A 23066-nucleotide genomic window follows, 5' to 3' on the forward strand; every position below is an offset into this window, starting at 1 on the left:
TATCACAGACGAAGTAGTAATAATAATAGAACATTTTTAATTTTTTTTATTTTTATAAATCTAGACATTTCGTTATTCATTTTTATCACAACTGTTATTGTTGTTTCTGTAATACACGAGATACCCATCCTGACTTCGCACATTCGAACGACGGAATTATTTTGTTTTTTTTTTTTGGGCCAGGCAAATAAAGTTTCATAACGTTCAGATAAATGCTTTAGAAACGCATAGAGGACACACTCAAACATTCATCTCAGCGTGAAAGAAAACAAGTGTAGTTATAATTAATAAATAGATATTTTTATAAATAAAAATGAAATAAAAATAACAGATGCATTTTATACCACTTTATTTAAATCCTCATAAATAGAAAACAAAACAATTACGTAATACACCCATATTCATACAATAAAATATATGCAAGGAATAAATTTATTTATAAATGATTCCATAAAAAGCAAGTCATCTCATTTTATCTTGAACATAATTAATTTAGTCTAGTATAAAAAAACAAGAAGAATACATTTACCTACAATACATACATGGATAAGTCATATTCCTAACAGTTGGTTACCGGTTTGTCTAAGCTTTCCAGCTTACCGATGATTCCTATAATTAACCAATCAACTTGATATATTCTAAAAGTACTATGCCATAGATATGTAGGTAAAAATATTTAAAAAAATTCTGGACATATCACCACAAATGATACCAGTTTACATCGACTTTAATAATAATTATATATAATATGATCGTAAGCTTGTGCACCTAAATCGAGTTTTGATTCGTATTAATTCGTAAATTTTGACCTTAACGAAATCCAATATGGCGACTGGTATTTTTTTTTTATAGAATAGGAAGGTGGACGAGCATATGGGCCACCTGATGGTAAGTGGTCACCAAACGCCCTCAGACATTGGCATTGTAAGAAATGTCAACCATCGCTTATAGCCAATGCGCCACCAACCTTGGGAACTAAGATTTTATGTCCCTTGTGCCTGTAATTTCACTGGCTCACTCGCCCTTCAAACCGGAACACAACAATATCAAGTATTGCTGTTTTGCGGTAGAATATCTGATGAGTGGGTGGTACCTACCCAGACGAGCTTGCACAAAGCAATATACAACAGCAAAGGTATTCCAATATAACAAATGTTTAAATAATATACGAAAGCTATAGATTCCATTTTGATATTTTTTTTTTATCTCTTGACCAATTAACTTAATAATTGACATCTTTAAGTATTTTGGAAGCGAGAATTTTAGGATACGTACAAAATTAAACTAACTAATATATTTCAACAATACTATTGAGAAATCACGTAAATAGTAATAAAACTAATTTGGACTATGAAGCAAAAGAAAAAACTTTTTTAAATCATATACATATAAATCTTATTAAAATGTCAGACAATATCTACGTCATAAAACTTTTTTTTTTTAATAATCGAGTAAACGAAATTGGCCGATTGATTAATACTCTAATTTAGTTTATGTAATACATATAGACAGACAATATAAACAAGCACCACTGTATAATTCAACAAAAACTAGAAACGATTCATTAAGAATCCTTCAATTATTGTTCGTTAATAATTTATACTTACTAAGAAAATTGAAATAGGTTGGTCGAATGTTCGGTAATTATGAAATATTCAAGATTCAAGACCATTGACACGGTAAACGATATTTGTTCATAAATAAACCTTGAGCCATTGTAATAAGGGTGTTAATTGCTTACTATTGGTAATTTATCATAATGATATATGATAACAGAAGTGGTACTTTAGTCGAATATTCAAATTCTAAATGCAAAATGAACCTACAAACTAAATTTTATTTCTTGAGCAATGGTTAGGATGTAAATGATGAAGTATATAAGAAATATATAACAATAAATGACGTCACAACGCGGCAAGCAATTAATACCAATATGAATAAATAATTATTTTCACATATATTGAATAAAACTGAAAAAACATTCGAATACCTAAGACACCAATAACAGTTACTTATATATCTATTTTATACATAATTTTAATTTGTAGAATAATGTAAAATAAAAATCCATCTTATCGATTAATGAAAATATTAAGTCATTAAGTCTTTTATTTGACAACATTAATAAATCATAAACATGTATTTTTATGTATGCTTACATACTAAAAATGCAAAATATTTACATAATAAAATCATTAATAAAAATAAATAAAAAATAATAAATAATAATAATATTATAATAACAACAATTATTATATTAAATGGTTTTTAAGCAATTTTACTTTACAATTATAATATCAGCACTAAAATCATTAAATGGCAACACAATAAAAACATACAAAACTGAAAAAAAACAATTGCATGATATTATATTTTATTATATCTATGCTATTCTGACACATTTCTATTAAATCTAATCAAATTTTGATTTAATTATTGTTTAAATATTTCTACATCATCATTACTTTTTATTATAATATAATTGAATTATTAATAATAAATAATTTATATACATTAAAGTAATGTTTCCAGTTGTAAAAATTTGTCCTTTAAGCGAAAAAAAAATTAGGTAATTTTAGCATTGTCAGTAAATTATTATACTAAGATACCTGATATTAATAAATTATAATATATCAATCACAAATTATTTGAACGGTAGCTAAAGTATAAAATTTATTATGGCAAACTTATTTACAAAAGGAATTAAATAAACAGACTTAACATCTTCAGTTTGTTATAAAATTTTAATAAAAAAATTATCAGGTATCCATAGAAACACTTTGTGTCACATTTCGATAAAATTACTGTACCTTCTTCTTTTCCTTTGGCAGGAACATAAGAACGAATTTCTGAAGAAGTTCTGTAAATATCATTGTGCCGATGAAGACTAAACCTGTACCCACCCAATGACCAACGGTGAAGGGATTCCTGAAGTAGATAATTGAAAACAGTAATGAGACAAATTTCCTAAGAGTGACGGTTAATGTGACGATCAGAGAAGCACATTCTGTGGTCAACACATAAACAGCACTGATGCACAAGCCCTGGGTGAGAACATAAAGGATCATCCATAGAATCTGTCTGGGTAATGTAAACCCTAAGAAATCTACATCAGGCGTATTCAAAGCTATTTGAACGTGGTTGATCAGATTCGGAGTGGTTGGTATCCAGATTACTAATGGCATTAAATGAGTGTAATACAAGGCTTCCCAGGGATGTTTTCCATGTTTCGAATACAGTGATTCCTGGAATATTCCCATTCTGGCCGAGACGAATAGGGCGAATGTTAGAATGGCTATGCCCAGACACCACCAGAGCCAGTCAATAAATTTCAACTTCTCTTCCTCAGCAGCATCTGCGTGGGTTTCTCTTTGTGCCTTTACATCTCCACTAGATTGTATAGTGCATATAGAAATACCAGCAGATATCATGAAAATCGCAAGATATTTAAGTGGTGAATACTTTTTCTTTAATATCCAAACTCCCATAGCCATGTTCGCCATTAAGGACCCAGCTCTGAATATCATGTGTAACGGCATAGATATGTTGAATTCAAATGCATAATTGTTTGTGACGCTGCTTGTCCAAAAGAAACCCACGAGGAGAAGATATTGTTTAAATGGAATGTTTCGTTTAGCAAATCCAAACTTCCCCACTGTGCAGAATCCAATGGAAGCGATAAATAGAAACTGTAGAAAAGTAGCTAAGTTGCCGGATCCAGGGTCTTCTTTAACAAGAAGTTCCAAAAACACTACATTGGAACAGCATCCAACAAAGACCATGCCAATCGCTAATACAGCTTTTATATTCATCTTGGATCTGAAAAGAAAATACTAGTTATATTTCATCAATTATAAAAAGAAAACAAAATATTCCGATACCGGGAATCGAACCCGAGCCTCCTGGGTGAGAGCCAGGTATCCTAGCCACTAGACCATATCGGATATTGATTTACTTGTCAAATATGTTATATATATACCTCGTTTAATGATATTTATAAATTGAAAATAATTCATTTCTTATTGTAATGACTTATTTTAAACAGAAATAACATTAATTAAAATACTGCGACACTCCTCATACAAGAGCTCAATACACCCACACAGGTGAACGATTATTTAACTAAGATCAAAAAGCACTGCTATTTCTTGACAAGTAAAGATTGAGATACTATTTTGATTTTATTGGAGTTTAAATAATTGAAAAATACTTACTTTTTAAACACTTTTTCACACTAAAATCACATAAACACTATAATTATTATATGAAACACATTCTGACAAGCGGCGCACGTTTGACAGCGATGGCAGATCACATTTGTGTGCGTTATTGCCAGGGCACTAAGAACATTGTGTACGTCGTTTTGATCGTGGCCTCGAGCAGATCGCATGCGCGGTCGACTATGTTGATAAAGCAGGGCTATTTTAGTTCTACTCCGTTGTCGATAGATGGCGTTGTTTAAAGTTATTAACGAGCTATATAGCCTGTTTACAATTTAAGAGAATATTTTTTATTTATTTTTTCTAAGAAAAATACGTTTATATTAAATAATTTACACGTCATTATTACTTTTATTTTATTTTACTTACCTTAAAAACACTGATGGTTTTTTTTCTTTAATATAGTTAATTTATTTTTTCTATAATATATCAGGTAATCCATTTCATTAAGTAGTGTAGACACCTAATTTAAAAAAAAATGTGCATGTTATATTCTTATTGTAATTATTATTATTTAATTTACTTTCAGCCAAGGTTCGTGGTAAAGGAGAAAAACATTTTTATTCTTATCCCTAAAAAAAAACACTAAAAACCCCTACTAAAATTAAAAAAATAAAAAAAATATGTATGTATTTTAAATAAAGAACATTAACCAAAGATTAACGATAATTGTTATAAGTAAATAACTTAATATCAAAAATAATAAACAAACAAAATACAAAAACTGCTTACATAATAGATACTTAATAGGAATCTTCCTAAGAACCTGTATCTGATATTAAAGGGGTATAGAGGCGATTGTAACAGATTTATTGAGGTTTTTATTATCATAACAATAAGTGGGACGGGCTACAGAAATGGTTCCATGTTATTTTAGGCGTATAGAGAACCTTTTCCTATATCGTCCTCAATCCCTAACATCAGATATTATGTTTCTCTTTATATAAAAATATATCGAGCGTACGCCGTTTATTTGAATAATAATAATACATTCATTATCATAACATAGTTATTATTTATAAAATATTTCATACATGAAAAAGATATTTAGCTACAAATGTATTTAATCGTTTTTCAGAATCGCTATTAAAATGTATGGATATGGATAAATAGTTTTACTATACTTTAAAATAATCAGCGTTTCAAACAACTAACGATCTAATCTTACTGTACGGCACGCGTCTTTTTAACCGACTTCAAAAAGATGTTTTTTATGTATGTTTGTACGTATCGAATATGGGCCAACGGATGGTAAGTGATCGCCACAACCTATAGACACCATTCCTTACATTGCCAATGTGCCATCAATCCAGGCTCATTTGCTCTTCAAAACGGAACACAACAATACTAAGTATTACAATTAAACAGTAGAACACGTGACGAGTGGGCGATAGACAAACAAAACGGGTGGACCAAGCAATACCGGCAAAAAAAATTAGTTCTAAAGCAACACTATAAAAAATATACACAATAAAAACATGGGTAAGAAAATTACTCAACCAATCTGCTCATAGTTAATTTAATAACACTGATAAGTGGAACTCCTGCTGAGTTTCTTTCGCTGATTCTTCGGAGCTACATTCCTTTTTCTAATTGGTTATAATTTACACTTTGCTTATCAATGAGTTAGTATTCTTCAATAGTGAATAAAGGAAATGTTGTTTCAAATTAAAAAAGTATACATAATTCGGCTATTGTTGTATATTATTTATTGTAAAGGATGAGATATAAAAAAAAACTCGCTGAGTTTCTTTCGCCGGTTCTTCATAGTTCTGAGCTATTTATTTCCGAACCGTGGTAGATTTATGAAAATCAATAAGCAAGTGTAACGCTTCTATATTGAATAAAGATTTTTGACTTTGACTTTGAATGCTTGAAAGAAAATACTAAAGCGATCAACGAAACGGAGCAAAACTACAATGGTTCATTGATCTCGGGCTCTAGGTATGAAATAGTTATCTATATATATAAATGAATGAATGACTGAATGAGAAGCCGAGATGGCCCTGTGTTAAGAACGCGTGAATCTTAACCGATGATCGTGGGTTCAAACCCGGGCAAGCACCACTGAATTTTCATGTGCTTAATTTGTGATTATAATTCATCTCGTGCTTTACGGTGAAGGAAAACATCGTGAGGAAACCTGCATGTGTCTAATTTCACTGAAATTCTGCCACATGTGAATTCTACCAACCCGCATTGGAGCAGCGTGGTGGAATAAGCTCCAAACCTTCTCCTCAAAAAGAGGAGAGGAGGCCTTTAGCCCAGCAGTGGGACATTCACAGGCTGTTACGGACTGACTGACTGTCTGAGAACAATCAACGCACAGTACATACTACTGGGGCTAACAACATGAAAATTCGCATTTCGTTTAACACAGTAGATTAGCACTAAAGAAGAAAATTTTACCCTAAAAGTATCGACGGATACAAATTTCTATTGAAAATCCTTCATTTTTGAAGAAAGAGCTCTGGGAATTGGTACTGAGCAAAACTATATTATTAGTTTTATATGAAACCGTTTATGAAAAGTATAAATTTAACTAAACGCATTGGCCATTGTTATCAATGCAATATTGAAATTTTAATGAAAGTTCATTGATGTCTCCGCAACAAAAGGTAAACTTATAACACCAAGCGGAGTCGGAAACTCCGCAAAGTCAACCTTTCGAGGTATAGTATTAGTTTCTATAGTATGATTGCAGAGGTCGTTTTAGCGTTGCACATTAATATATTTTAGAGTTTCAATTAAAAAATTGCATTAAAAATAATAAACGATAGGATATATAGATGAATATATAAAATTCGAATTATTTATCCATGTAGGTATCCATCCATTTACTGGTGGTAGGGCTTTGTGCAAGCTCGTCTGGGTAGGTACCACCTACTCATCAGATATTCTACCGCAAAACAGCAATACTTGATATTGTTGTGTTCCGGTTTGAAGGGTGAGTGAGCCAGTGTAATTACAGGCACAAGGGACATAAAATCTTAGTGCCCAAGGTTGGTGGCGCATTGGCTATAAGCGATGTTTGACATTTCTTACAGTGCAAATGTCTAAGGGCGTTTGGTGACCACTTACCATCAGGTGGCCCATATGCTCGTCCACCTTCCTATTCTATAAAAAAAAATGTAGGATATATCAAATGTAATTGTACATAATATGAGATATTGATTATTGTAGCCGGCGGCCAGCGTTACCTTTTTTATTGAAATAGATAATATATTAAACAACACAAAAGTTTATTTCACTTCTATCACGCATATAGTGTTGCAGCCGCTTTAATTTTCGAATAAAACATCTTTAAGCGTGATAATGTACGTGCAACATTCAAACATGTCACGATTCAAAATTAAACGCTTGCAATAAATACAACGCATTGTTTTTTGAAGTAAAACATATAGTTCAATGAGAGTAAAATTTGAAGGTAGAATATACATGCAACGTTTTTATTCTTAACGTAGGTTTGAAACTAAAGGAAAATTTCAATTCGATCACGATCAAATATTTAGTTACAACCATTTTAATTTCAGAATCGAAACTTTGACACTAAAAGTTCAGTGTAGAACATTTACCTACAACGTTTATATATGTAACGTTTCAAAACTATTACTTCTATCGCCAAAACGTTTTACTGTCACGTACACAGAATTGCAGCCGCTTTATTTACTTTTTATTTAATCAACGCTGTTTATAAAGCGTGACCTGGAAACGAAGGGTTATATTCTAGGTACCTTTCAATTCTGTGTCTAACATCTTACAAATTGCTTGCTGTATAGACAACTGCACGTCTGTGTAACTTTCGCCCAAGGCGAGGTTTGATCGGAATCGCTAAGTTTTCAGACAATAAAATTGTAAATGCTTTTTTATGTTGTATTTTTTTATAAATAGCTGAAATCTTATTGGTGCAAACTTTAGGATTTTTTTCTAAATAACACTTTTAATAATATAATTAAATGACACTAGAATATAGGTGATATTAATATTATAATTGCGAAAGTAGCTCTACGTGTCTGTTACGATTTCAAGGCTTAAGCATTGATATCAGTGATTTAGCCGTCCGATGCCTTCAACATATTTGACAGAAATTATCAAAAAAGGTTAGACCTTACGTAAGTTGTATTAGAATCGGGTGGCTTAGTTTCGATGGTCAATTCGTGGCACTACTGAATCAACGGCTTTCTTAAAGCAATTCTCGGCGTTAAACCTCAATTATACCTTATATATTATGTAATAAAAGTGTATTTCTTTACTTACTACTTTTGGAAACTACTCTACTTCTTTTGAGATCTACAAATTCACAATAGAGTTACGGTATATCGTAGTCATATCTGTTACAGTTTTCTTACAAAAAAGCACCGACCGACGATTTTCTCCTCAACTACGTTGACTATCACATGTATATAGTGTTTGTTTACATAAAAATACAAACTTTATTTTTTAACTTAAATAATCAAATCTCCACCTTTGCGTTTTCAATTTTTTTTAGTTAAATTTGATAGACATGTTTTTATTTCCAGAGTACAGTTTTTTTTTTAATTTTAGGATTACTGATTATTTTGTACGTATTATTTTAATTTTGAACTTAAATAATTTGGCAGTATGCCTGTTTTCAGGTATTTTTTTTAAATATTTAACTTCTTCATTGATCGGACATATTGAGTTCCTTTTTTAATTTCTTGATAAGGGCGTTATAAGTCTTCACGAAAACTATTATATTTTGCACATTACATGTCGATTGAATGTTAATTTTTACATAATTTGATATTTCAAGCACATCCATCAGTAAAATAAGCACTTTTCATCAACAACTCATATGATGACAGGAAACCGAGCAAGCCGATTAATTTTCCAAGATGGCGTCAGGCAGACTGCCGACCGAAAAAGTCTGCCCGAACGTTGTTCTCGTAGTGTTACAAAACATACTGAGCCAGCCCAAATAAATGAGATAAAAGCAAGAGACCGATGAATTTCAAATAAAATTACAAACAAATAATATTCCTTAAAATAATAGTTTGACCAATAAGATAATGATAAAATCGAATAATAAATTACTTTATTGTACACCAAATAAAAGAAAAACAATGTTTTTTTTTTATATTGCCGGGAGGGCAAATGACTCTACTCCACCTGATGGTAAGTGGTAGTAGAGTCCAAACGCGATGACGGCCAGTACAGACGGGAAAAACGTTCTGCACTAGCCGCCTTCGCCTTGCCGGCCCGCAAGATTCCTCTTCACGCCTCGTTTGAAGGAACCCGGGTTGTAAGAGGAGGGGAACACGTGAGCTGGTAAGGAATTCCATTTTTTGGAAGTGCGACAAAGAAAGGAGTTGCCAAATTTCTTTGTTCGCGATGGAATCGATGTCACAGTTAGGCGGTGACATCGAGAACCAGCTCGCGTTGACTTAAGAAGGAAGGGGGAAGCAGGAATTAGAGAGAATAATTCCTCAGAGCACTCGCCGTGATAAAGTCGATAATATAATAATATAAATAATAATATTTTATAATGTAAACAATCTTTAAAGAGCATGACAAATAAATATTATTGCTAGAAAGCAATTTCTACCTACCTCTACCACAAAACCAAAGGATAGCGAATAAATATTGCTAAAGTAAACGAATAAAGTGGTTGATTATTCCCATTTTTACACGTTGATCCAAATTCCACAGCTCTGAACATCGCTGCATAGCAGCGTGCCTATCGGTCTTCTAGAGATTATTCTTCGAAAAGTGTGCTCAGAAGTTGTATTACTTAATACAATCCTTGGACAACCAGGTACTTTTTTCGGGCCTACACGCGTACGGTACCAACATCACACCCATCCTCATGAAGCGTTTGCTTCTCATTTACTCATGCCAGCCAAGCAAAGCCAAGGTAAGGAATGTACTACCGGTACCTGTGTGTTGTGTGTGTGTGTGTTGGCTTGATTGTCCCGATATATTCAAGGCAAAAGTAAATAGACTTTTTTGAAGCAAGCTTCATCTTAGACTGCATCAACTTACTGTCAAGTGTAATTCTAATCTCTAAGTATTTCAACCACATTTTCTGATTACAATCATTAGCAACACACAATTATTTCAAGCACAAGGCAAGTAATATCTAATTTCCAATATTGGTGGCACATTGGCGCTGTAAGGGGTGGTTAATATTTGTTACAGTGATGTTTAAGGACAGAAGTGACCATCAGGTGACCCATTTTCCCCTCCGCCAACCTATTATATATAACAAATAAACATCAAAATAAAAAATATATTTATTTGGTAAAATGTTTGCAATTGAATGAAACATTGAATAAATTTCAACGCATTTATTTACTTTAGCCCAATCACCTCTCGGGTACATAAGAGTCGTATTAGCGTGCACATCGTCGTTGCATAACTATCACGTCCATGCTATAACCGTTGCTGTAATTCAATTATTCCGCCTCGGTGCACGCGACTAACGACCTTTTGGACTGACTAGCTCGCGTGAAATTCCTGTAACTATTTGAGGTGAGAGCTAATAATGTTAGACTGTTTACTTTTACTCTCGTTCTTTTGATGTTTTCAGACGTTGAATAAGAAAACTTGATGTTATTTTGTACTTGGAGAAATTAGCACTATTATTTTTATTGCTTAATATTTTTTTTAGAAATGATATATAAATAAGTTCATAAAAACAATCTCCACGATCGCGTTGCCCTAGCATTTTATTATTTTGTTATTTGTAACTTACTATTATTTTGATTCAATTTATTTTTGCATGTTTTTATTTGCAGGCAACATCACAATCGAAATTTTAGCATTACTGATGTGAATGTACAATTTTAATTATCCCCAGTGTATTTTTTTATGTTTGCTATATTATTGAAGTATTGAAAGTTGGAAGTGTGTACACTCGCGTGCCTCGGAAAGCACGTAAAGCCGTCGATTCTGCGCCTAAATTCTTTTCGATCGAGTCGGACAGCCATTCCATCGGATTATGAGAGTTAAAGAATAGAGAATGCACCTGAGTTTGCGCAGACACTTGTGCACTATAATATGTCCTGCGCAATTGACTAATCTCTCTTGAGATTGGCTACCGTGGCCGAAATAGAGCTAAATGACTACTATTGAAGTAAAGTATGATAATGGGATTTTGAACTCCAAGACAGGTATTCGACCTACTCGTCCAGGATGAGGGAGAATCTGTATTTTTGTTGTACTGCAGAATCTTCAGAGTGGTTACTTTTTGTCTTTTTACATGTTACCCTGCCACTTCTTCAATGTCCGTATTATACGAAAAAGTACCTTACTGTTTATTTTACTTCAATTTTCATATTTAGATGACCCCATTTAAAAGTAATCAAATTCGTCGTGAATTACAAAGATACAATGAAAAACAGTTTTTTTAATTGAATTAATATCCGTCGACGAAAATTTGACTGATTATTTTTGGCCTTTGTATTTAGAAATAATTATTATTTTAATAAATTCAATGAGTATTGTAGATTTAGAAAATTTTAATAAAACTTTTCTAAGAATTAATGTGTAGTCTGACCTAGAAACAACAAAATCTTTCAGGTCCAGGAAAAGCTATTGACCCACTATCAATTTTCAGATGAACCATCCTTGAGATGAGATAGGAGTATAAGAAACAATGTACGTTAAGCTTAAATAACTGGGCATTAAAGTTCTTTTTCCTTTCAATGGGTAAAAATAACTACGTAATACAAAAGAAAATAAAACTAAACAGTATACGAATAAGGTCCTTTTTTCTTTGAAGATGGTAATGTTGAGAAACTAGAATACGTGCCCGGCGTCTTCAAACAGCCGAAAGTAATATTTGCAAATTTTGACAAGCGGTTAATAGAATTTCGAAGAACTGTTTATCTAATTTAAACTTTGTGACTTCTTTTTAAAGTTCATTTTTGGTAAATAATGGATATAAATTGTGATCTCAATCCCATTACCAAACGATAGTAGGTAGTACTTATGTTATAAGTTTATATATTTGGAGGCCTACCGCACTTTAAAAACAGGCTTCTAAGTATCGTGCAGCAAATTTAAATATAATATTAAGTGTTTTTTAATACATCATCTCAGTCTGTCTATCTATCTTAACCATAAAGGGCATTAAAAGCAGAGTAAGGACGTTTTTTAACGCAACCATAAATTGAGAATAAATCCTCAACCAATAATATGGTGTAACCTCAGTAATAAAAACATTATAAAACAGAGTTGATGTCAGATATGTAAGAGGCGGGCTGTAAACGTCGGCCGAATCCTTTCTATCCAAGTTTAACACTGTGACGATCCCAAATAAATGGAATAAGAGCTTATGATGAATGATTATCGCATAGGCGAAACTCAGATTCCCTGTTTTTAATCTTTGAAATTAAAAATTTATTTATAAGGCTGGTTACTTATGACGCCCTCTAGATATGTAGGCGAATTGTGGCACGAAGCTATCGTTTGGTTATTATTACAGTTCAAACGATACCTGAGCAGTTTTAGTTTTAACATGAACTCCGCATTCGCGTCATGTACGTACAAGGTTAATATATAATACATAGGTTAATTGTGGTATAAATCATATATACGTTTTGTTGTTTAATTTTAGTTATAATAATACAAACTAAATATAGAAGCTCCACTGGTGCCATAAAATCTTTCAGAATTCTGCTTGACCTGAACATCCCTAACCTGACAAAGGAGGCCATTAAGCACATGTACTCGTACATAACTATTCACTTCATTTATGTTCTCTGAAGTGGTTAGAATCAGCGTGAAAGCCGAACACATATTCTGAAAGAACTATATTTTAAGGCATATAAAATGCCTAATATAAAAGACCTTGATAACATTATTAGGCTGAATAGTAATCGGCTTTGGTCATCAATCACTAAGTAAAAAAAGTGTACTCTTATAAGGGAGCCCTTTTTTATTCACTATTTGGAGTATGAAGGTTATAAAGCAAGGATTTTGTGGTAGTTGACCGCTTAAGCTCATGTCATCTTTCGTTATCATCTTCTGTTTTAGTTCTTCTTCTGTTTATTTCCACTGTTTCGCAATACATTTGACATCGTATCAAGGATTTGATTTAATAGACTTAGCTGAAACGTCATTTCATTTTACGTCAGTGTGTGCTATGACCAAAATATTTTACTTTATATGATTTTCTCTGTTTTCTATCCCTTCGGTTTCTCTTCAATTAAGTTTTGTATATCATATCTATTCATATTGTTGGTTAATTAGATTAGGATGATGATATTCTTCTGTCCGACTTGGCCATGGCTGTTCTCAATGGAATAACCAACTGCGTATGATACTATGCACAAACGTTCGCGCTCTTCTGTATTTAAATACTGACAACTTCCAGCTCCAGCTCTATGATAAAATGAGTTGAGTGAGTCTATGAGCCCCATCCGAAATATGAAGACATCTGGGATATGCAGTCTTATAAATCGGACACAGTTTGAACAACTGACGTTAAAACTTTAATTCAATATTTATTATTTTATATTTAGGTTTTTTTGCTGTTTTTATATTTAATATTTTTGAGTTACTTAAAACATCATCAGTAGCAGCCTGTTAATGTCCCACTGCTGGGCTAAGACTTCCTCTCCCTTTTTGAGGAGGAGGTTTGAAGCTTATTCCACCATGCTGCTCCAATGCGGGTTGGTGGAATACACACGTGGTAGAATTTCAGTGAAATTAGACACATGCAGGTTTTCTCCGTAAAACACGAAATGAATTATAATCACAAATTAAGCACATGAAAATTCAGTGGTGCTTTCCCGGGTTTGAACCCACGATCATCGGTTAAGATTCACGCCTTCTTACCACTGGGCCATCTCGGCTTCAAACATTTACCTTATTATAGTTTTAGAATGGTTAAAGTTTTGATAACATGTTAATATATTTTTTTACATAGTCAATAGCTTAATAGGTCAACGTAATCCGAGTGAAAATCGCCGATCCGGAATAAAATTATAACAGATATAAAAAAATTGTAGATGTTTTAAATTTTTATAGACAACAATCCTAATTTCGGTAAATAGCAAGCGATAAACGAATATAAACTGTATTCTTATTCAATTACAGTTAAGTTTCAAAATAAATGGAATAAGAGCTTATGATGAATGATTATCGCATAGGCGAAACTCAGATTCCCTGTTTTTAATCTTTGAAATTAAAAATTTATTTATAAGGCTGGTTACTTATGACGCCCTCTAGATATGTAGGCGAATTGTGGCACGAAGCTATCGTTTGGTTATTATTACAGTTCAAACGATACCTGAGCAGTTTTAGTTTTAACATGAACTCCGCATTCGCGTCATGTACGTACAAGGTTAATATATAATACATAGGTTAATTGTGGTATAAATCATATATACGTTTTGTTGTTCAATTACAGTTAAGTTTCAACTATTCTTTTTATTTGTAACACCACCCCACCTAACGCACTATAACCCTCTATGAAATTGACCATATAATATACCCATTAGAATGAAGATGTCATGTCCCTGGTGCCACTACTCGTAGCATAACAGTATTGATGTTTGTTTAGTCTATTTCAATTTCAGGAGAAGTATAAATAATAATATCCTGGGACATCATTCACACACGGCCATCTGACCATCTAAACTAAGCAGAGCTTGTACTATGGATACCAGACAACTGACATACTACATATACAACATTTCTTTGAAAATACTCAGGACTAACAGACATGATCCTGCACACAAATGTCTGTCCTGGGTGGGAATCGAACCACAACCTTCGGCGTTTAAGGCAAGTATCTACCAACCACGCCAACCGGCCCGTTTAACAAATTTGTCCTTAAAATTACATGACATGATTGGTTAGAACCTAAAATCTAGGGTATTTATAATGGATTCGAGGAAAATGACGTTTTAAATATCAGACAAATTATTATCAAAACTGTTTGAAGTAAAATTAAAGTAGATATCAGTAACTAAGTGAATTAGTGTTATTAAGTAAATAAAGATATATTAATTGAGAAATGTTTGTAGTGTATATATAGCAGTTAGTAACAGCCTGTAAATGTCCCACTGCTGGGCTAAGGCCTCCTCTCCCTATTTGAGGCGAAGGTTTGGAGCTTATTCCACCACGCTGCTCCAATGCGGGTTGGTGGAATACACATGTGGCAGAATTTCGATGAAATTAGACACATGCAGGTTTCCTCACGATGTTTTCCTTCACCGAAAAGCACGAGATGAATTATAAATAGAAATTAAGCACATGAAAATTCAGAGGTGCTTGCCCGGGTTCTTATCCACGTTCATCGGTTAAGATTCACGCGTTCGTACCACTGGGCCATCTCGACTTTTATATATATATATATATATATAGCAGATATATATATATAGCAGATATATATATATATATATATAGCAGAGTTATTAGCAAATCTTTTTTTTTATATTATAGGTAGGCGAACACCTGATAGTAAGTGGTCACTAACGCCCATAGACATTGGTATTGTAAGAAATGTTAACCATCCCATATATCGCCAATGCGCCACCAACCTTGGGAACTAAGATGTTATGTCCCTTGTGCCTGTAATTACACTGGCTCACTCACCCAAATCGGTATACAACAATACCAAGTACTGGTGTTTTGCGGTATCTGATGAGTGGTGGTACCTACCCAGACGAGCATGCACGAAACCCTACCACAATTACATGGAATATGTAAATCTAAAGTTTATTTATCTTTACTCACATTGAAATATAGTAGTTAGATTTAATTCCCATAAATAAGAAATTGCAATATAACGCCCGAATTGATTTACAATACCCATCAATTGATTCAACAAATCAAAATCCTTTATACAATACAGAAACATTATACTTATTATATTAATAATCAAATTAGAAACTATTACAGATTCGCAAAAGAAATACTCTGAGAAGAACTGGCGAAAGAAACTGAGCAAAACTACCGCCCCATCTATTGTACGTCGATGGTAATATGCCAGAAACCTTCACGCAAGTGCCAAAAATAATAGACTTTCAACTCATTCAGACGAACGGCGCGTGAAATTATAGCTTTCGAAAAAAACAAGAATTCATTTATATAATCTTTTAACTTGTAAGAGTGTATTATGTCCGAAGTAATATTATAAATGCGAATATGAGTTCGTTTATTTGTTTGTTACGCTTTTACGTTTACCCGATACTTAACCGATAATAATTGCGATATTACATACAGTTGTCAGGTGTAAATAAAAGGGAATAGGGTATCACTTTACCTCCAACCCATTCGCGAGCGAGCGACGCCGCAAGCAAGAACAAGTTAGCTCATAAAATGATTTACTTATAGACGTTTAGTGGGTGCTTAGTTAAGCGCTTTTTCTCTTTCTGTCATCACTGTTATAACGTTGGAAAGAAGGAACAGCATTGTTTAACCTAGACCACCCAGATGGTTGATAAGAAAAGCCGTGTACGCGTGTGCCAATGTAGGCTATTAGGATTACTAGTTTAGAATCAAGATTCCAGCTAATAATGTAATATTAAGTTTTACAAGGTTTTCTTTCAATGACCTAAAATAGCAACATTTATTAGATTACTACCATCTCCAACTGGATTAATATTAAACATTTAGATAAATACTTTCGCATTTATAATATAAGACGTAGAACTGTTATAATTAATTATAAAAAATAATAAAAAAATGTACACTTTTTCTTTTTATAGTTTTAGTAATATAACTGGCCAATAAATATATATAGCTATTTGAATAAAACCGTCTATGTATGTCAGGCTCATCCATCAAAGGTTCTGAAGTACTATTTTACTTTTTATATATGTATATATACAAATATAAATAAAATAAAAAACCTAAACGCAAAAGCCATTATGCAAATTGCTACTTACAGGTTTTTTATTTATTGATAATAAAATACATTAAATATTTCAGTTAAAAATAGAACTATATAATAATATTTCTCTATTTTTAAGACTGTCTTTTCGACGTCATCTCGGTCGCATAGATTGTAAAGAAATAATTCTGTATATTTATCAAACATAACAGTCATACAAATAAGTGATTACTTAAAGTAACCGAACCCTGAAACATGATTAAATTAAACCAAAATTTAATAAACACTACCGTCATCCCCTGACCTTGGTCACTTACTAATTAGGTTACATTTTTAAACTCACCATGACACACTCATAATATATTCCGCTGTCCGACCGATGTAACAAGGGCTTGTTATTAAATAACATGATATTTGCACAGGTGTAGCTTCGAAGTTTATGCTAATTTATGCAAACGCGGCGAACTAATTTTCTTTAATGAAAACTTCGGCTTCAAAGAAGTGTAGCAACAAATTGTGAGAACATCTCAACGGAGAACGTTGTGTTGAATTTTCTCTGTTATTACTCAGTTATAAAACTTTATTAAGATAATATGTGAATGTTATTATAATGTGCTTGATAGAAGCAAATGTGGGCGCCCTGGGGGGTAATAATTACTTTTCAGCATACTGTACTAATATAATAACAAAAAGTATTAATTAATGTAATTAATTTTATCAGTGTTAAAACACTCATTCGTTCGTGCGAAAATGACTACATTCTTATTATTCTGTTTAAATTTATTATTGACAATTATTTATTTAACAATTTATTATACGTATCAGAAAAAAATAATTATACAAAAACGTCAAAAGAGGTTTTAATATAAAAGACATAAATTATAATCATTTTTCAAAAAATACATTACAGCTTCAAAAAATAAGTAAAAATAAGCGTATTTAAGAAGGTATAATAATTTGCAAAACCAAATAAATTAAAACATATTTACATGACCTGAGATGAAAATAGGATAAAACACGCTGATGTTGACCAAAGATATTTTTTTTTGCGGAGTTTTCAAAGGTTTTATTTTGCTTATATTCCGCGCCTGAATAAACGAAAACTACATGAGTCGGATGGAATTCTTCTACACGTGTATCCAATGCGAGGGGCATATCTTTGTGGAATGAGCACCTGAACTCCTCCGCAAAAGTAGGTTGGGTCTGGCAAGGCAGTAGAAAATTTGTGAAAACAATTATTACAAAATTTATTACACAAAAAACTAGTATCCCTGATACTACCATTTAGAACCCGTTACTTTTTTTTTAAATTTAAACATATTTATGAATTGAAATATAATGAAATCAACTGTATATAAAATATAGATGAAAGTTACAATTCGACGTTTATAAAACAATCGATCGTTGAGTCATTGTTAAGAAATAACATTACGTTCCAGTTAGGAAATGATTAGATTGCTACTACGTCAAGTTTTAAAGGAACACGTTTTGTTTAAAAAAATATATTAAGTATTATATGCGTTAAAAACGTTGCCTTCAAATACGTTACACACAAGTTCTTGAAATATGATTCACGTCGCGTCCAATGATATTTCACTTCAAAATTTATTCTAAATCCCCAAAACTATAAAAAAAAAAGTTAATTTATTTGACAATTTTTTATACGCCCGAATATACACTCTTAGTTTTTAGCCATGAGACACGGATTAGGAATCGTAAGAGGTTTTTCTATATTTAACAAAATGACAATTTATATTACAAAAGAGATTTATAAGTCTTAGTTATGTTACCATATATTATCAATAATAATTAATATAAAACCTTTATTATGGTGTATTTTGATAGATATCGCTTCCTTTTAACACAATTGCAGAGGCCTTAGTAAACACGCTAATGAATAAACAATATAACCCATATTTGACGATACGATTTTTTTATACATGAAACTATACGTTTTATTATTATAACGTAATTTATTTTGATTTCGTGTAATGAATTTGTCCTCAATTTCGGCAACGGCTCAATCAACTTCGTTCGATGAGTTCTACAAAAGTGTACCCAGGCATAGATATACGTCATTCCCACACACTCATAGTCCAATGTAACGGAACCCCGACTAAACTGGAGAGACGCGGGAACAACGTATTTCCATGCTTTTCGAGAGCATGCGTGTGTACTGCCTTTACTTAGTGATAGAGCTTTTTGCAAGCACATTTGGGAAGGTACCACCCACTCATCACACATTCTACCGCTAAGCATCAGTGCTTAGTATTGTTGTGTTCCGGTTTGAACCGGTTTGAAATGTACAACCATATCACACTTACCTATATTCTAAGTAAAAATAATTCTCAGACTCGGGAGGACTAGCGAAAAAACTCGCCGAGTTTTTGTTTATTTTTTTAAGTATAATTGTTTATATATTTATACGTATAAAGGATCAATTATAAATACAGTAACAGTAACAGCAACAGCCTGTTAATGTATTACTACAGGACTAAGGCCTCTCTCCCTTTTGAGGAGAAGGTTTGGAGGTAATTCCACCACGCTACTCTAATGCGGGTTGGTAGAAAAGAATACACATGTGGCACAATTTCGATGAAATTAGACACATGCAGGTTTCCTCACGATGTTTTACTTCACCGTCAAGACGAGATGAATTATAAACACAAATTAAGTACATGAACATTCAGTGGCGCTTGCCCGGGTTTGAACCCACTATCATCGGTAAGGATTCACGCGTTCTAACCACTAGGCCATCTCGGCTTATAATTATAAATGTTTTTCAAAATCGAAAGTCATGAAAACCTATAATCCATTTCATAGAATAGAAAATTTTGGTAAATTCATAATACAATTTGAATTTGTGTAATGTCAAGCCAATATCTCACATCTCAATGATAACATTCCTAATCTTATTCATTTTTATTCTTTGGTCATTTCAATTTTTTAATGAAACGATTGTCTCCGAGCTCTTTCAAAATTTATAGATCTCTTATCATGCTATAGCTTTGTTAATGCATGTTTTAAACATGACGCGTCTTTATACTAGCATTGAAGAGAAATGTATTCAAAATATATTTGTTTTATGCATAAACAAGTGTCAGTATTCCGCTTCTCAGATAATATATGAGACAGTATAATATTGTAAACAGTCGGGCAATATTTCCAAACGTGTTAGATTGCGTGTTACGTCAAATACCAATCGAGTTTGGCTTCAATCTGAGAACGCAAGATAGATTCTTAGACACAAAATCTTAGGAATAGTTATTTTCACAACCTTGGTGGCGCATTGTCTATGTACGATGGATTACTTACTATTAGATAACCCATATAACAGTCTGCTTATCTATTTAAAAACAAAAGTAATTTATGCACATAAAAAACTTTTTTGCCTAATTAATGCCACACTATTGCGCAAAGACGCACTCTCTTCTTAATGGATAAGTTTTGTAACTTATTCTACAACACTTGTAATACAAGATAATGCACACATGGCTAATTATCATACACACATACAGGTTTCTTCACGATGTTTCCCTTCACAGCTGATCACGAGATGAATCATGCCTTGATGTGAAGCTATCTTGCGTTAAGATTGACGTGTTCTATCCACTGGGGCATCTAAGCTAACACTAACAGGTAAAACGAAATAACTTACAAAATTTCTCATAAAATTTATAATTCAATAAAATATATATTTTTATGTAAAATATTTAATCAACGAAGAACATCAAAGTAACAAAAATATTTATAAAGGAACGTAGTAGAAAATTATATAATCTCACCTTTTTTTTAATAAAAATATCTTTATCATTAACCTGGAATATATAAGTTGTTTAATTCGAGTTTTTTTTTTCAGGTTACGGAACGAGGACATGGGAATGGCGTTAGCTATTTTATTTTTTATAGATATTTTACTTAATAATTTTATATTAATTAATATATATATATATATATATATATATATATATATATATATATATATAATTCTAAAAATACTTAATAATTTTATATTAATTATATATATATATATATATATATATATATATATATATATATATATATATATAATTCTAAAATATAATACGTATTCACTTAGTGGCTCTTGGATACATCTATGCAAGTAAATAAAATTGAGGAGTTTGTCTGTGATTTCAAAATGTAACTTTTTAAATTAATATGACTATTTGCAAGTTACCAAACCAAAAGTAATAAAGGTAGGTAGGTAGGTAAGGTATCATAGGGTACCTTCCGCCCCCCCCCCCCCCCCCACACACACACGGTTGAAACTAGTCAGTCTATAAATTATAAGACAATACAAATATAGTATAAGAAAAATTACATTAAAATTAAAAAGGAATTCAAAGATCGAGGAAGGAATAATTCTGCCGATCCTATTAAAGTAACCAAGTCATTATTGTCGCTAGCCTCTGTACAGTTTGGAGTTGCCAATGGGCTATCCCACTGTCTAGACTAAGCTACAATATAATTGACTTTTTATATCTTCTTTAGTTGAGATTTCGTTGTGTTTATAAATTCTTTTTAATGCTCTAATGGAATTTTATTTTGTTTATTAAATGTTTTATATTACTTTGCTGTTATTGAAAACGAGTTGATGTATAAAAAGTTTATGAAATGTTTGTCAATATCGGTCTTATAAATTGAGAGGGTATATTGCAACAATTTATTTAAAACTATTGCAATAAAGCTCTATAATCGGTAATAGAATTGTAGAAGAAAGATATGTTAGCAACGCTTTTGGTGATACCGGGTGGTAATCCAGCAAGTGTAAAGCAGATCATTGCACAAAAAATAATTTAAAATAGTTAGTAATTAAATTAAAATAACTAAAAGATAATATTTTGATCCGAGATTTGAACCTAGGACCGCGGGCGCAACAATAAGCTAACCACTAAATCTTGCTTATACATTTTTTACTTTTCTCAATCATTTTGATTTTGGTTGGGTGAATGCGCTAATTTCAAGCGGCCTTACATATAAACGTGCTAAGTATAGTTTACACTGTTTAGTTAAACATAGATCCCTCTCTTTTCTTCATTATTGATTTCACATTCGAAAGAAGAAGACGCAGCTTGTTTAACTAATCGCTCGCTAAACAACATTAAGTAAAGGTGAAACTATCGACGTTATAAAACTAAAATTTAAAAATAAAATTTACTGGCATTTTTTGGTCTAACCACTCTTTTTTAGTATAAGCTGTGTAATTTACGAAGTAGCAAATGCAATAACGACTTGGAGTTAAGTATTAGTCAACCATAAATCGTACGAATAAACAGACGCTCATACTATCTGTTGGAACACTAAACCATACGCCATTTAACGTTGGATACGAACGCAATAACGCATTCCAACTTCACACTATATATTTAATGTTTGCTGAGACGCACCGTTTAAAGGAACGTTATGTAACAATGTATTGTGAAAATAGTATAAATACTTTAACATACTTTATCATGCACGCACACATGTATGCTCAAAAACAAATAAAATATACTCACACATATGCTTTATAAATACAATTTAATTTTTAATACTATTTCCTAGCTTCTGTTTGTGGCTTCGCCCGTGTGTGAAGGGGCAGATGTTATGTAGCTTGTGTAATTCAGTTATTTATTTTGTTATTTAATTTAAAAATGTTTTTTTTTTGTTTTTAGTCAATTATAGATTTTTTTTAATTTTTGAATATTAACTTAGCCTATAATTGATATATATTTTGTTACAATATTTGAATACATGCAATAAGACAATGTTTTTCTAAATATATTACATTTGATAAAATAATATAAAAATAAGTCAAGGTATAAGCCATCTCTATTCTAAATTGGTTGCCTCATTGGTATCGTAACTACCCAGGCTAAGGTCGCAGATCCCGACGTCCTGGATTCAAACACCAGGTCGGGTCAATAATAAATTATTGGGTTTTTCAGTCGAAGATTCTGAAAAGTGTGTACATGCCCATGTATCAAGTTGAGCTGTTGGTCCTGCGCCTAAACTCTTTCTAGGATTTGCACAAGGCC

The 23066-nt window shown here is 32.1% G+C and overlaps 1 protein-coding gene and 1 non-coding gene across 3 annotated transcripts in view; both read right to left on the bottom strand.

Annotated features, from left to right (window-relative positions):
• Window positions 1-2725: 2725 nt before the first annotated feature.
• Window positions 2726-23066, bottom strand: part of LOC126773847 (UDP-xylose and UDP-N-acetylglucosamine transporter) — a 276550-nt gene continuing 256209 nt past the window's right edge. Inside the window, exons 1-2 of one of the 2 annotated variants that reach the window (XM_050495059.1) lie at window positions 4215-4355; window positions 2726-3819 (exon numbers count right to left, since the gene is read on the bottom strand). In XM_050495059.1, the coding sequence (XP_050351016.1) occupies window positions 2802-3812 (1011 nt within the window). In that variant the 5' untranslated portion in view covers window positions 3813-3819; window positions 4215-4355 and the 3' untranslated portion in view covers window positions 2726-2801. Of the gene's footprint in view, window positions 3820-4214; window positions 4356-23066 lie in introns of those variants that run through there. The other variant, XM_050495061.1, reaches the window with a different exon arrangement.
• Window positions 3873-3944, bottom strand: Trnae-cuc (transfer RNA glutamic acid (anticodon CUC)). The gene has a single exon. It is a non-coding gene; the product is annotated as a tRNA-Glu (tRNA).

Source organism: Nymphalis io, chromosome 15 (genome assembly GCF_905147045.1).
Source record: "Nymphalis io chromosome 15, ilAglIoxx1.1, whole genome shotgun sequence".
In the NCBI taxonomy this organism is placed as follows: Eukaryota; Metazoa; Arthropoda; class Insecta; order Lepidoptera; family Nymphalidae; genus Nymphalis; species Nymphalis io.